At 45.1% G+C, this 14,780-nt stretch overlaps 2 protein-coding genes across 2 annotated transcripts in view; one reads left to right on the top strand and one right to left on the bottom strand.

Annotated features, from left to right (window-relative positions):
* pgs1 (phosphatidylglycerophosphate synthase 1) overlaps positions 1–7,765 on the top strand; it is a 102,222-nt gene extending 94,457 nt beyond the window's left edge. Inside the window, exon 10 of the mRNA XM_072483578.1 lies at positions 7,634–7,765. The gene's annotated coding sequence lies outside the window, so the exon portion shown is untranslated. The remainder of the gene's footprint in view (positions 1–7,633) is intronic.
* Positions 6,888–14,780, bottom strand: part of LOC140395604 (dynein axonemal heavy chain 17-like) — an 896,966-nt gene continuing 889,073 nt past the window's right edge. The window contains exons 79-81 of the mRNA XM_072483576.1: positions 8,965–9,108; positions 7,550–7,775; positions 6,888–7,209 (exon numbers count right to left, since the gene is read on the bottom strand). Of these exons, the coding sequence (XP_072339677.1) occupies positions 6,962–7,209; positions 7,550–7,775; positions 8,965–9,108 (618 nt within the window). The 3' untranslated portion in view covers positions 6,888–6,961. The remainder of the gene's footprint in view (positions 7,210–7,549; positions 7,776–8,964; positions 9,109–14,780) is intronic.

The raw sequence follows: 14,780 nt of genomic DNA, 5'->3' as shown, positions 1-14,780 counted from the left end.
TGCAGAATCCTCCGCCGGGCTACCGCAAAGGCCAGAATACCGGCCTCTTTCGCCTCCTGCACTCCCGGCTCGTCCGATACCCCAAATAGTGCTAACCCCCAGCTCGGCTTAACCCGGGTGTTCACCACCTTAGACACTGTCCTCACAATACCCCTTCAGAACCCATCCAGCGCCGGGCACGCCCAGGACATGTGGGTGTGATTTGCTGGGCTCCCGAAGCACCTCCCACACCTGTCTTCCACTCCAAAGAACCTGTTCAGCCTCGCCCCTGTCATATGCACTCTGTGAAGAACCTTAAATTGTATCAGGCTAAGCCTGGCGCAAGAGGAGGAAGAATTAACCCTACCCAGGGCGTCCGCCCATGCACCCTCGTCTATCTCCTCCCCAAGCTCCTCCTCCCATTTACCCTTTAGCTCCTTCACCGAGGCCTCCTCCTCCTTCTGCATCTCCTGGTAGATCGCCGAGACCCTGCCCTCTCCAACCCACACCCCGAGAGCACCCTATCCTGGATCCTGAGTGTTGGAAGCAGCGGGAACTCCCTCACCTACCGTCTTACAAACGCCCTTACCTGCATGTACCTGAAGGCATTTCCGGGGGGAAGCCCAAATTTTTCCACCAGCGCCCCAAGGCTCGCAAAAGTCCCATCTAAAAACAGGTCCCCCATCCTTCTAATTCCTGCCCTGTGCCAGCTCAGGAACCCTCCATCCATTCTCCCCGGGACGAACCAATAGTTCTCCCAGATCGGGGACCAAACCGAAGCCTCTACCTCACCCCTGTGGCGTCTCCACTGCCCCCAAATTTTCAAAGTCGCCGCCACCACCGGACCCGTGGTGTACCTAGTCGGCGGGAGCGGCAGCGGTGCTGTCACCAGCGCTGTCACCAGCGCTCCCAGACTCGTGCCCACAGAACGCCATCTCCAGCCTCTTCCACGCTGCCCCCTCCCCCTCCATTACCCACTTGCGTAGCATCGTCACATTGGCAGCCCAATAATACCCACACAGATTAGGTAACGCTAACCCTCCTCTGTCCCTACTCCGCTCCACAAACACCCTTCTCACCCTCGGGGTCTTTTTCGCCCACACAAATCCCATGATGCTCCTACTGACCCGCTTAAAAAAGGCCTTAGGGATCAAGATGGGGAGGCACTGGAATATAAAAAGGAACCTCGGGTACACCGTCATCTTCCCCGCCTGCATACTCCCCAGCCCCTTAGTCAGCTCCTCCAGCCCGACCTGTGTCCCAAGCCCAGCCACCTGCTCCTCCTCCACCCTCGTGAACCTCAGTCGATCCAAAAATCGACGCATCCCCCCCTCCTCCGTCGGGGGCTCAGACCTATACAGCCCCTCATAAAAGTCTCTGAATACCCCATTTATTCCCACCACACTCCGCACCGTGTTCCCCCCTTTATCCCTAACTCCCCGAATCTCCCTCGCTGCCTCCCGCTTCCGAAGCTGGTGTGCCAACATCCGGCTAGCCTTCTTCCCGTACTCATACACCGCCCCTTGCGCTTTCCTCCACTGCACCTCTGCCTTCCTGGTGGTCAACAGGTCGAACTCGGCCTGGAGGCTTCGTCGCTCCTTGAGTAGTCCCTCCTCGGGAACCTCTGCATACCTCCTATCCTCCCTTAAAATGTCCACCGCCAATCTCTCCCTCTCTCTCCTCTCCTTCTCCTTGTGGGCCCTAGTGGAGATTAGCTCTCCCCTAATCACCGCCGTCAGCACCTCCCAGACCACCCCCACCTGCACCTCCCCATATCGTTAGCCTCTAGATAGCTTTCAATGCACCCACGGATCCGCACGCTCACCTCCTCATCCGCCACTTGCACCCCCTGCAGCTTACCACTCACCATCACATACCTACCTCCATTGTCTGCCACGATGTTCAGCGCCACAAACGACACCTGCTTCCCCACCAAAATCGCCACCCCTCGATTCTTTGCATTCAATCCCGAGTGGAAAACCTGCCCTACCCACCCCTTTCTCAGCCTAACCTGATCTGCCACCCTGAAATGCGTCTCCTGGAGCATAACCACATCTGCCTTCAGTCCCTTCAGGTGCGCGAACACACCGGCCCATTCAGCCTCTCACATTTCAAGTTATCAGCCGAATCAGGGGGCTTACCCCCCCCCCCCAACCCCCTGCCGATTAGCCATCCCCTTTTCTAGGCCAGCCACGTACCCGCGCCTCCTGCACTCTCCATTCCCCCCAGCGGCAGACCCCCGCCCCGACTCTCTCTCCGAGCTCCAGCTCCTCTTTGGCCAATGCAGCAGCAACCCAGTTCCCCACCCCCCACCCAAGTTAGGTCCCCCCCTGGCTGCGTTGCTCCCCCCATAGCACTCCCGTAAGTCAGCTGACTCCTGCTGACCCTGGCCAGTCCCGCCACTCCATCGAGCCCCCAGTGTGGTAGTACCGCCCCCCCCCCCCCTCCTCCTGTCCATCAGCGGGCGCTCCTCTCCAACACCCCCCTTCCTCCTCCCCCCCCCCCCCCCCCCCCCCCCCCCCCCCCCGCCGGGCCCTGCCCCCTTCCCTAGAGCGGGAAAAAGCCAGCACTTTCCATCAAACCGGCCCCGTCCTCTCTGGCGAAGCTCCCTTTTGCGGCCTAATCCCAGCTCCCCACCTCGGGCCTCCCATCTCCCCTCCCCCCAACGGGGCCCCGTCCTTCCAACCACCTACGCCCACACTCTCACAAAACCCCCACTTCGAACCATTTCACCCTACCCCACCCAGCACCCAAGGAAATCGTACTATCACCTTCCCACATGGGAACCGTCGAACAAATGCCGCTGGGGCCCCTAAAAAGAGCCCAAAAGTCAGTTTCTGGCGGGAGCTGCTGAACGTCCGACTTAGCTCAGCATAGCCGCAACCGGAAGTCCTTACATTAGATTTTAATAAAGGTTTATTTATAAAGGCCACGTCTCGAGTATTGCATCCAATTCTGTTCCCCGGACTTTAGGCAGGATGTGAAGGTTCTGACAGTGTGCAGGTCTGACGGTGTGCAGAAGAGATTTAGTAGAATCGTTCCATGGATGAGGACATTTTAGTTACAAGATTAGGTTGGATAAACTGGGCTTGTTGTCCTTGGAGAAAAGGAGATTGAGGGAATCTTTGTTAGAGGTTTAAATGGCCTTGGGAGGTTAATAAAAGCTATTCCCATTAGCGGATGGTATAAAGACTAATGGTCAAGGACTAATGGTCACAAATTTAAGATTTTGAGTAAAAGATACAGGGGAGATGTCAGGAAAAACTTTATTACGCAGCGAGCGCTAATGACCTGGAGCTCATTGTCTACCAGGGTGGTGAAAGCAGACACAATGATTTCAAAAGGAAATTGGATGGGTACTTGAGGGGGAAAACATTGCAGGACCAAGGAGAGCGATTGGGGGAATAGAACTGATTGGATTGCTGTAAAGAGAGCCAGCATATACTCACGCTGAATGGTCTCTCTGTGCCATAATGACCCTTATAGCAATGGTCAAGATCTAATGCTTTTTATAACTTTGTAGTAGGTGCTGTATTTGCTCTCCAGAGGAGCTTAAAATTAAGGGCATCAGCCCTTTCTAGCCACAGGGAGATCAGCAATGCACAATAACAATTTCTAGTCAGTTGCAATACCAAAATACCTGAGCAACTTTGAATGCTTGTGCCTTGTTGCTGTGGAAAAGCAGGTCTAACAATTTCACCTTACATTTAGTGGAAATTGTTTTCATATTCCCTTGCAATTGTGTATCTCTTTTGTAAATCATTTGTATGTAAGGCCCTTGCTGATTAATATTTATTCAGTGATGTCATGTCGTATCCTTTAGCCTTTCAGTTTTGAAAAGAAACAACAAATGGGATGGCATTGTTATTGTTTCGAATGAGCACAGAGATATGCAGGTGTGGTCATATCAAGCTTTGGAGTCTATTTTTAGAAATCCTTGATAAAATAATTGTTTCCTTCTGATGGAGGTATTAAGTGGGTACCTATTTGTTAACATTTGTTCTATTATCTATCATAACACCAGAAGCTGACACTATTGGATGTCCCATGGGGAACCTGAAAGGACAGGATATTATATCATGTAAAACATGTATTTGTTGTTAAAGTAGAATATTGGGGCCCAAAATTTCTCAAGTCAATTCTTATAAATCCCTCCAACCTTCACACCATCAAGTTGATGCAGATAGTAGGTCACATCATCTACTTTCAGCTAGCAGTAGGAGAGGAGTTTTCCCTGGACCTTCTAGTACCCTGGTCCCCTGACAACTGGAGCTAATCACCAAAATATTTTTATTTTGTGAGTATAGCAAGGATCTCAACTGAGCATCAGAAATGTGAATTTTTGACTTGGAAGTTCTTGCTCCCTGCCTTTGTCTGGTAAGAAGTGGATGAAAGTTCTTGCTGTTGTGAGACATTGAGAAAAGGCTGGAAATGATAAGAGACCCAACATAGCAAAGTCTCTAATATTCTGAGTATCACACTTCAGAGCATGATTTCTGAATGTGAAAAATTCAGGAACTCGATAATTCATAGGAAATCAAAAATGCCACTACACCAATTCCTGGCGTAGGTCACATTTGCTATTAACTGACTCAGACCTCTGAGGGATGTATCTAATAATGGGCCATGGGGTCTGATAACCTGGAACAACTGAATATTACCTTAAAATTACAAACCAGTTTGGTCAATATAGAAGCTTATCTTCATCTACCACTACTTTCTTATCAGAGAAAAAGGTTTCCTTTATGTCCAAACTGATGGTTCACCCATGTTATTGGCATATGAATGTCTCTGCCCAACTCCCCAGGTGGCAAAGATGAAATTTTACTCTGCTGTGCTTCAGTAATTAGCTCTGTTGTGAATTGAAGTTTGCTTATGCAAATATTGAAGTTGTGGACCATATTTTAATCCTTTAGAGCAATCTTAACTATTTTAATAAATGCAAAATAAAGCAGATGCAGGAAATCTGAAACAAAAAGAGAAAATGCTGGGAAAACTCGGATCTGGCAGCATGTGTGGAGAGAAACAATGTTTTGAGTCCATCTAACTCTTCAAAGCTAAAGGGGAGGTGCGGAAGTGATAGATTATATACTGTATTAGAGGGGATGGAGAATCTGGAGCAAAGTAGAATGTCAGTGATAGTTGGGAGCTAGCAGAGATTGCAACGGGGCTTCACGGTGTCTAAAGAAAAAGTGACAGGTGACGATGTAGGGGGGTTGGTTTACATTGTATCAAAAACTATTGGATAAAATATAAAGGGGTCAAGTTGGGTGAGCAAGATCACAGTCTGAAGTGGTTGAACTCAATGTTGAGTCCCAGTGGCTGTAATATGGCAAACAAAAGATGAAGTGCTGCTTCTCTGGCTTGTGTGGGGCTTCACAGGAATGTTGCAGCTGGCTAAGGGTAGACATGCAGGCATGACAGCAAATTGCTGAGTTTGAAATAGCAAGCAACAGGAAGGTTGTGGGCAGAAGTGCGGACCGAGCGACATTGTTCCGCAAAGCAGTCACCAAGTCTGCATTCAGCCTCTCCGATGTAGAGGCGGCTACATTGGGAGTAGTGAATACAGTGTTATCAAACTGAAGGGGGTGTAAGTGAAATGTTGCTTCACCTGAATGGAATGTTTGGGGCTTTGAACAGCCACCAGTAAGTACATGGTTTATCTCCGAACTTTCCTTTTCTTCCATGGCCTCTGTGTCTCCATTTTTGTGATAGACTGACCGTCAATATTCATTACAAGCCCATCATCTCCCTCAACGACATCACCTCACACCCTGCTTCCTGTACATCCTCAATTCTATTCTCCTAGTTTTTTTGCCTCTGTTCCGATGATGCCAACTTCAAAAATGAGCCTCTGACATATTTGCATTTTTTCCTTTACCAAGGTTTCCACCCATGATTCACAGGACACACTGTCCTTCCCATTCCCTGTACCTCCCCCCTTTCCTTCTCTCTCAGAAGCATGTGTCCTCATAATCCATCCCTCCAGCCTCCACATAAGGGTCATCCTCCGCCATTTCCACCAACTCCAGCATGATGCCACCAGGAAACCCATCTCTTCAGCATTCTGCAGAGACCGCTTCCTCCTCGATATCCTGATTCGCTCCTCTACTCCTTATCACTTTCCCACGGCACCTTCCCTTGTAATCGCAGAAGAAGTAACACATGCCCCTTTACTTCCTCCCTCCTCACTGCCTAAGGCCCCAAACACTCCTTTCAGTTGAAGCACCATTTCAATTGCACCTCCTTCAATTTGGTCTACTGTATTCATTGATACCAATGTGATCACCGCTACTTGGGGGGACTAGACGCAGACTGGGTGACTGCTTTTTGGAACACCTTCAATTAGTGAAATTTGCAAGCATGATCCCAACCTTCCTACTGCTTGCCACTTCATCTTAGCTTCTTGCTCTCAAGCCCACATGTGTGTCCTTGACCTGCTGCAATGTTCCAGTGAAACCCAACATGAACTGAAGGAGCAGCACCTTGGACTGGATTCTCTATTACGCCGGCAGCGCACCCACGCCCTGGGTTTTCCCGACGGCGTGGGGCTGTCCACTTTGGGAAACCCCATTGGCCGGCTGGCGAGATGGAGAATCCCGTTCCTTATCTTCTAATTAGGCACGTTTGCAGCCTTTGGAACTCAACATTGAATTCAACAGTTTGAGACTGTGATCGTTCTCCTCAGCCATTACCTCTTTTTTTAAAAATCCAATATATTTTTTGTCCCAATGCATGCTGCCAGACCTGGGTTTTTTTTCAGAGTTTCCTATCAACTATCTTGTAAAAAGAGCAGGAAGGCAAATTGCAACAGCAAAGTCTAACTTTCACAGCTTTCAGTCTTTCATTATTTCTGCTTGACTAAAAACAAAATATGCACTTCACTGGATTATTAATTTTAAGCATGTAACATTTATTCAAAAGACACAATTAAGATTTCTTTTAAGTCTGTCATAACATAAGAGGTTTCAGTTTTTACAGCTTAAACTTGTAGTAAAACTGCTACACCTGCAAGGATCCACTTGGCTCGCTTCTCTTTTGTTTTCAGGTTAAAAGTCCAAACATAAGTAGGACCCCGGGTGCGGGTTTTATACACTGGGCATTCATAAATGTTTTTTAAGTCTTGACGATCCACTGGAATGGCTTTGATGAATGCGACTGGCATTGCTGGTGTAAGCTCCTTCAGTCGTGCATCAGTAATAATTCCACTGTTCTTTTCCCAGCGTGCACCTTTCAAAATAGAAAACATTAATTTAACTGGAAAATCTTTTGCCACGAGTACTGCTTGTTTACTGCTGTTAAAATAATAAAGATTGAGCATTGTCACTCATGGATGCCTCTGTATTTAACAAAACTTAGTAAAAACAATTTGTGTTTTAAAAGCCTGCTAATTTGATAATGTCTAATGAAACAAATTGTGAAGTTTTCATTTAAATGTGTGTATCATTAGCAACTCATGATCGTTAAACAGATTTCTCTGTATCTTCTTCAACAATAAAACATCTAAAGTGAATATTCTTGTAAAAATCTTATTGATGGCCATGATTATAAGTGTGTATGCAAATTGTACCTTCCATGTATAGCCCATGAATGTAGGCTCCTTCTCTGGGAGCACTTGTCATATCTTCTCTGTTTTTCTTTGTAACTTCCACAGCTAGACACATTTTATCCAATGGCCATTCATTTTTCCTGGCCATAGATTGCATTATGGCCGTGAGGAAGGACTGCGGATTGAAAAAACCACCAAGCCACACCGCACTAGGCAAAGCAAAATCTGAAGTCCATGATTCCAACTCCTGAAAATAAATAGACAAGTGAGAAAGTTACAGCTGAATGATTACCCCCATATACATTTTGGAAAAATTTACGATAAGGCAAAATACAGCAGTCATGCACCAATTCTGGAGGGTGATATTTTAAGGCTTTGTTATAGGGTGTGAAGGAGTGTGATGAGATTAATTCCCATAAAGGTGCTAAGTATATAAATGCATGTCTATTCTTTAGACTACAAAGTCAATTATTAAAATTATTCTTGCGTATTGTTTCCATTATTAATTCAACATGTCTATTGGATCATTGATAATAGAATAAAATACAGCACTAAATTTACCTTTGTCATATGTTTGCCGAGTTATATTTTTATCATTATTTGCTGAGTTAAATCAATGGGAATTGTTATAATACTTTTAAAATCACAAAGCATTTAAGTCTAAATTTTGAATTGTAGTCAGTTAATCTGGAGGCTAGTATAACCAATTTGCACTGAGAAAGTGCCTATAAATAGATGATGAGTTGAATGAAGTTAATTTGCTTTAGATATTGTTACTTGAGGAAGGAATTCTAGCTGAGTACCAGGAGTACTTCCTGCTCAGGTGGATATAAGAAATTATTCAATCAGGATCTTTGCTTTATGTTTTGTAGGCAAAATGACACTCACCCAATGTTCCCATTTTGTTTTTGCTGTGTTTAGTTGAATGCATCATCTATTTAAAATTTTCTGCTCGGCTGCGTGTCTTACCTTGTGAGTGGCCTCTGTGGTACCTTTCAGTGTGATGTACAGTCATGCTCAAGCACAACCTGGTACACTGACCCCCACCCTCTATTAATAATACTCGGGGCAATACATTTGTTCACATTATTAAAAGCCAAAAGGGGAGTAGATTACATTCCTACAACTTTGCAGAGCACCAAAAACATGGAGGGAATTTCAACTCACTCCAGACCTCCGAAACCTGAACCAATTCTAAATTTAATTAGGTATACAAATGACTGGTAACAGAAGGCTGTATGATTAACTTGATATACTTACAGAATCAGTCATTTTGGAAATAATTGAAGATAGCTTGTTTTTAAACATTGGTGTTGGATTTACTGACCGAATGCTTGAGAAATAACTTTGAGAAGATAATGCAGTACATTATTCTTCATTTGTACTGTGGATATCACAAATGTTTATAAACTGAACATACAGCTGTTGTGGCTCACCCTGATACGAATTATAAAATCACTAAACCAAGCACCCAAGGTGTAAAGTGATGGGTAGGCAAGATCTGCCCATGTTGTTGGAACCGTGTCAAAATATAAGGAATTTGAAATGTCTTCCATATCAGCAGTGATGGTTAGTTCTCCCTGAAAATCACAAATGTAGAATACATTTGTTATTGAAATCCAAAATTCAAATATTTTCTTTTACTTTAGAAAAGAATTCAAACTTGATGAATGGATTTTTTTCATCAAATTTCAATATGTGGACTAAGGTGCATCAAATTGCAATATAACATGTCATCAAGTTTCAAGCAAAACCACCAAGAATAAAGCATGTATAGAATATGACAACCTCATACCCACAGGAGACAAAACTACAGAAACCAGAGGTGCTGAAAATAGTGGGGGCACTCGTGGCACAATCTGCATAGTGCCCATGCTGGTAAGTGTGCGAGGACATTTCTACTCATCTGGTACTTTCCTGTAAATCTATATGTCTGAATCACAATCAGTTGTCCTCACCTGTCACAGTACAAAAATGGTTCCAGAACATTCATAAGTGGCATCCTGTGTAACGGTCATAAACTATCTTCCTTGTCTGTCTTGCCTTTTGACCACACCAACAATGCCTCTGGCAAAAACAACTCAGTAACTTAGAGACAATAGAGAAGTTTAGAGAGTGGTGGGGAGGTGGAGTGAGGTGTTGAAAGCTTGTGTATGCACATTGATGCTGAGTTTTCAGCTGATGGTTGCTGAAAGGCAGCATGTAGATGCGAAATACGAAGGGGCCACCAGAGATGGACTCTTGGGAGACACCAAAGGTAATAGTGCGTGGGAAGAGAAAACATTGCAGTTGTATCTCTGGCTTTAAATTAGATAGGGAAAAATAGAATTCAGTAAGTGCAGCTCCACCTAGCTGGATGATGTTGCAGAGCCACTGGAGGAGGATGGTGTAATGAATCTGGAAAAGGCTGCAGATGGGTTGAGAGAGCATTTACATTTGTCACTGTCACAAAGAATGTCGAATGTAAGTTTGATAAGAAATGTTTTGATACTGTGACAGTGAGGAAACTTGGCTGGATGGATTCAAACATGGATTACTTTACATAGATATATCGCATAGAAACAGGCCATTCAGTCCAACCAGTCAGTTGGACGTGTTTATATTCTATTAAATCCTCCATCCATCTATTTGTCCCTTCCTAGTATGCATATCTAGTTTCCCCCGAAATGCACTTATACTATTTGCTTCAACCACGTCCTGTGGTAGGTAGAGCTTTCCACATTCTTACCCTCTCTTTGGGTGGAATTTCTTCTGAATTCCTGTTAGATTCCTATGTGAATGCCTCTTTGCCACAAAAGGAAAATATTTCCACAAAGTGCATTCCAATCACTCATGCCTGTGATTTTATGCACTTAGCCCTCTTTGAAGGAATTTAGGTGGTCAGCACTTTAATAGGAATAGGATTGAAATTAAATCACATGAAAATCGCTTATTGTCACAAGTAGGCTTCAAATGAAGTTACTGTGAAAAGCCCCCAGTCGCCACATTCCGGCGCCTGTTCAGGGAGGCTGGTACGGGAATTGAACCGTGCTGCTGGCCTGCCTTGGTCTGCTTTCAAAGCCAGCGACTTAGCCCTGTGCTAAACAGCCCCTGAAGGAGAAAGAAGTGGTTCTCGTGGACAAGATAAGCTTAGAGAGGGTTGAAAGGGAGAAAAACTGGAGAAAAAAATGAGTAAAAGACTTGGTATGGAGAACATTAGATCATGTTTATCCTAGGACTAGGACAAGAAAGTGGCAGTGTCAATCTTAGAGGCAAAGAAGTCCATGAGTTCTTTCTCTTGTTGGGGTACGGGCGGGGAGGCAAGAGAAAGGGTTTAAGAAAACAGTTTGCATGGAGAAGCATTCAGTTTCAGCTGTCATTGCTCTGACATTTATATATATTTTAAATTTATGTTTTGCCATTTTTGATTCCACTGTACCCGTTGCTGGTTTTCTAGAAACCTAAGTTTGCATTAAGTTCCTAAAAGCATTTCACTGAACACAGCTCCGGGAACCCTATTTTTCCACTTTAACATAACTTCGAACAAGCCTATGCTGTTTTCAATGTGTCAGACAATTTCTTATCTATCCTGAAGATCTATTTGAGATCCTTCACAGCTTTGACAATAGCTATCACTCTTTCATGTGCAACTTTGCCAAATGCCTTTTGAAAATCAAGATATACCAGAATGTATGGTTATACGTAAGCCACTTGGTCAAAGAAACCTAGGATGCTAGAGGAAGGTAGGATTTTTCCTACCTCAAAAGAAGTTGAAGAGCTTCTTCCAGAATCCCTCCCTTATGAAGCCAAGCTGGCTCTTGATTACTAGGGATTTTTGGTGTACAGACGATCCTTAATTGACTCCCAATAATAGATTGTTATTTTGTACAGAATTGGAGCAAAATTAATGGCTCTATCATGGCTTACATCTGTTTTATGCTGTCTTGGGAATATGGGGATCCCATTGGCTTGTTTGCAATCTACCGTGTTTCCTTTATCGTCACTAGTCTCTCAGTGAGAAATAGCTTGTTAATTTAGATTTATCTACATTGCTATGGGTCTGGAGTCACATATAGCCAGGTACAAATGGCAGACTTCCTCTTTTAATATTAGGGACACACATGTTCACCATTATTATTAGCTTTTAAATTTCAGATTTGTTCAATTAATTTTTAATCTCCTAACTGCTTGTGATTGATTTGAATTTATATCTCCAGATCATTATTCCAGGCCTCTGCATTATTAATCTAGAAATATAACCACTGTTCCTATATATAAAATGTTGGGAAATAAAGGTAGTTTTAATGGATTCATATTTGTATTGGTAAACATTAGAAATAGGTACAATTTTAAGTGGGTTTAAATTAGTGTCTCTGTGCCTGGAAGGGTAAAACCTAGTTAGATTCATGATGGACAAAGGTGTTTGTATGTGTGGGGATTGGTTTAGTTCCAACTGTGTTTCTATTGTGCTTAGAGAGGGTTACGGTGTGAAGAGTAAATAGAAGCAAGGCGGTGCTTAGCAACAAGAGGCCACTTTCCAGTGGTAAAGGCTTTCCATTGGTCTTCGTTTTAACTGGAAGCCAGAGCAGTTCATGACAGGACACTGGGGAGTGAACAGCTCTCAACTCTACCAGGAGAAGCTGGACAGGACAAGGAAGTTTCAAAGATACAAGATAAAAGATACAAGACTCCTCAGGAACATGATGCAATCTAGATAACCAGGGAACATAGAACATAGAAAAATACAGCACAGAACAGGCCCTTCGGCCCACGATGTCGTGCCGAACCTTTGTCCTAGATTATCATAGAATTTACAGTGCAGAAGGAGGCCATTCGGCCCACTGAGTCTGCACCGGCTCTTGGAAAGAGCACCCTACCCAAGGTCAACATCTCCACCCAACACTAAGGGCAATTTTGGACACTAAGGGCAATTTATCATGGCCAATCCACCTAACCACATCTTTGGACTGTGGGAGGAAACCGGAGCACCCAGAGGAAACCCACGCACACACTGGGAGAATGTGCAGACTCCGCACAGACAGTGACCCAAGCGGGAATCGAACTTGGGACCCTGGAGCTGTGAAGCAATTGTGCTATCCAGAATGTTACCGTGCTGCCCTTAAGAACAAATTAATCTACACTATATCATTCTACCGTAATCCATGTACCTATCCAATAGCTGCTTGAAGGTCCCTAATGTTTCTGACTCAACTACTTCCACAGGCAGTGCATTCCATGCCCCCACTACTCTGGGTAAAGACCCTACCTCTGACATCCCCCTATATCTTCCACCATTCACCTTAAATTTATGTCCCCTTGTAATGGTTTGTTCCACCTGGGGAAAAAGTCTCTGACTGTCTATCTATTCCCCTGATCATCTTGTAAACTTCTATCAAGTCGCCCCTCATCCTTCTCCGTTCTAATGAGAAAAGGCCTGGCACCCTCAACCTTTCCTCGTAAGACCTACTCTCCATTCCAGGCAACATCCTGGTAAATCTCCTTTGCACCTTTTCCAAAGCTTCCACATCCTTCCTAAAATGAGGCAACCAGAACTGTACACAGTACTCCAAATGTGGCCTTACCAAAGTTTTGTACATCTGCATCATCACCTCACGGTTCTTAAATTCAATCCCTCTGTTAATGAACGCTAGCACACCATAGGCCTTCTTCACAGCTCTATCCACTTGAGTGGCAACTTTCAAAGATGTATGAACATAGACCCCAAGATCTCTCTGCTCCTCCACATTGCCAAGAACTCTACCGCTAACCCTGTATTCCACATTCATATTTGTCCTTCCAAAATGGACAACCTCACACTTTTTAGAGTTAAACTCCATCTGCCACTTCTCAGCCCAGCTCTGCATCCTATCTATGTCTCTTTGCAGCCGACAACAGCCCTCCTCACTATCCACAACTCCACCAATCGTCTGCAAATTTACTAACCCACCCTTCAACTCCCTCATCCAAGTCATTAATGAAAATCACAAACAGCAGGGGACCCAGAACTGATCCCTGCGGTACGCCACTGGTAACTGGGATTCGGGCTGAATACTTGCCATCCACCACCACACTGACTTTTAAAAAAAATATATAGTTTATTCAAAATGTTGTGGCCAAACATAACAGTACATAGTTTTTCTTTAGAACAACAACAAAGCAATATAAATACCCGTGGCCAGTTTTAAACAAATAAATAAATAATATATAAACAAATACAAAACTGAGTGGCAACTGCCTTGTCAAAAATAGTTACTCTCCAAAGATACAATCCAACAATCCAATATACATTACTTATAACAAGTGTCTATACATATACAATGACATCCCTGCGAGTCCGTCTGGTTCCTCCCCCTCCCCCCCCCCCCCTCCCCCCTGGGTTGCTGCTGTTGTCTTCTTCTTTTCCATTCCCTCTATCTTTCTGTGAGGTAGTCGACGAACGGTTGCCATCGCCTGGTGAACCCTTGAGCCGAACCCCTTAATACGAACTTGATCCGTTCTAACTTTATAAACCCTGCCATGTCGTTTATCCAGGTCTCCACACCCGGGGGTTTGGCTTCCTTCCACATAAGCAATATCCTGCGCCGGGCTACTAGGGACGCAAAGGCCAAAACATCAGCCTCTCTCGCCTCCTGTACTCCCGGCTCTTCTGCAACCCCGAATATAGCCAACCCCCAGCTTGGTTCGACCTGGACCCCCACCACCTTCGAAAGCACCTTTGCCACCCCCACCCAGAACCCCTGTAGTGCCGGGCATGACCAGAACATGTGGGTGTGATTCGCTGGGCTTCTCGAGCATCTCCCACACCTATCCTCTACCCCAAAAAATTTACTGAGCCGTGCTCCAGTCATATGCGCCCTGTGTAACACCTTAAATTGTATCAGGCTTAGCCTGGCACACGACGATGAGTTTACCCTACGTAGGGCGTCGGCCCACAGCCCCTCCTCAATCTCCTCCCTCAGCTCTTCTTCCCATTTCCCTTTCAGCTCATCTACCATGATCTCCCCCTCGTCCCTCATTTCCCTATATATGTCCGACACCTTACCATCCCCCACCCATGTCTCTGAGATCACTCTATCCTGCACCTCCTGCGTCGGGAGCTGCGGGAATTCCCTCACCTGTTGCCTCGCGAAAGCCCTCAGTTGCATATACCGAAATGCATTCCCTTGGGGCAACCCATATTTTTCCGTCAGCGCTCCCAGACTCGCAAACGCCCCATCTACGAACAGATCTCTCAATTGTCCTACCCCAGCTCTTTGCCATGTTCCAAATCCCC

The sequence above is a fragment of the Scyliorhinus torazame genome, chromosome 18 (assembly GCF_047496885.1).
Source record: "Scyliorhinus torazame isolate Kashiwa2021f chromosome 18, sScyTor2.1, whole genome shotgun sequence".
Classification (NCBI taxonomy): domain Eukaryota; kingdom Metazoa; phylum Chordata; class Chondrichthyes; order Carcharhiniformes; family Scyliorhinidae; genus Scyliorhinus; species Scyliorhinus torazame.
Note: the sequence above shows the minus strand (reverse complement) of the source record. Positions and strands in the feature narration are given on the sequence as shown.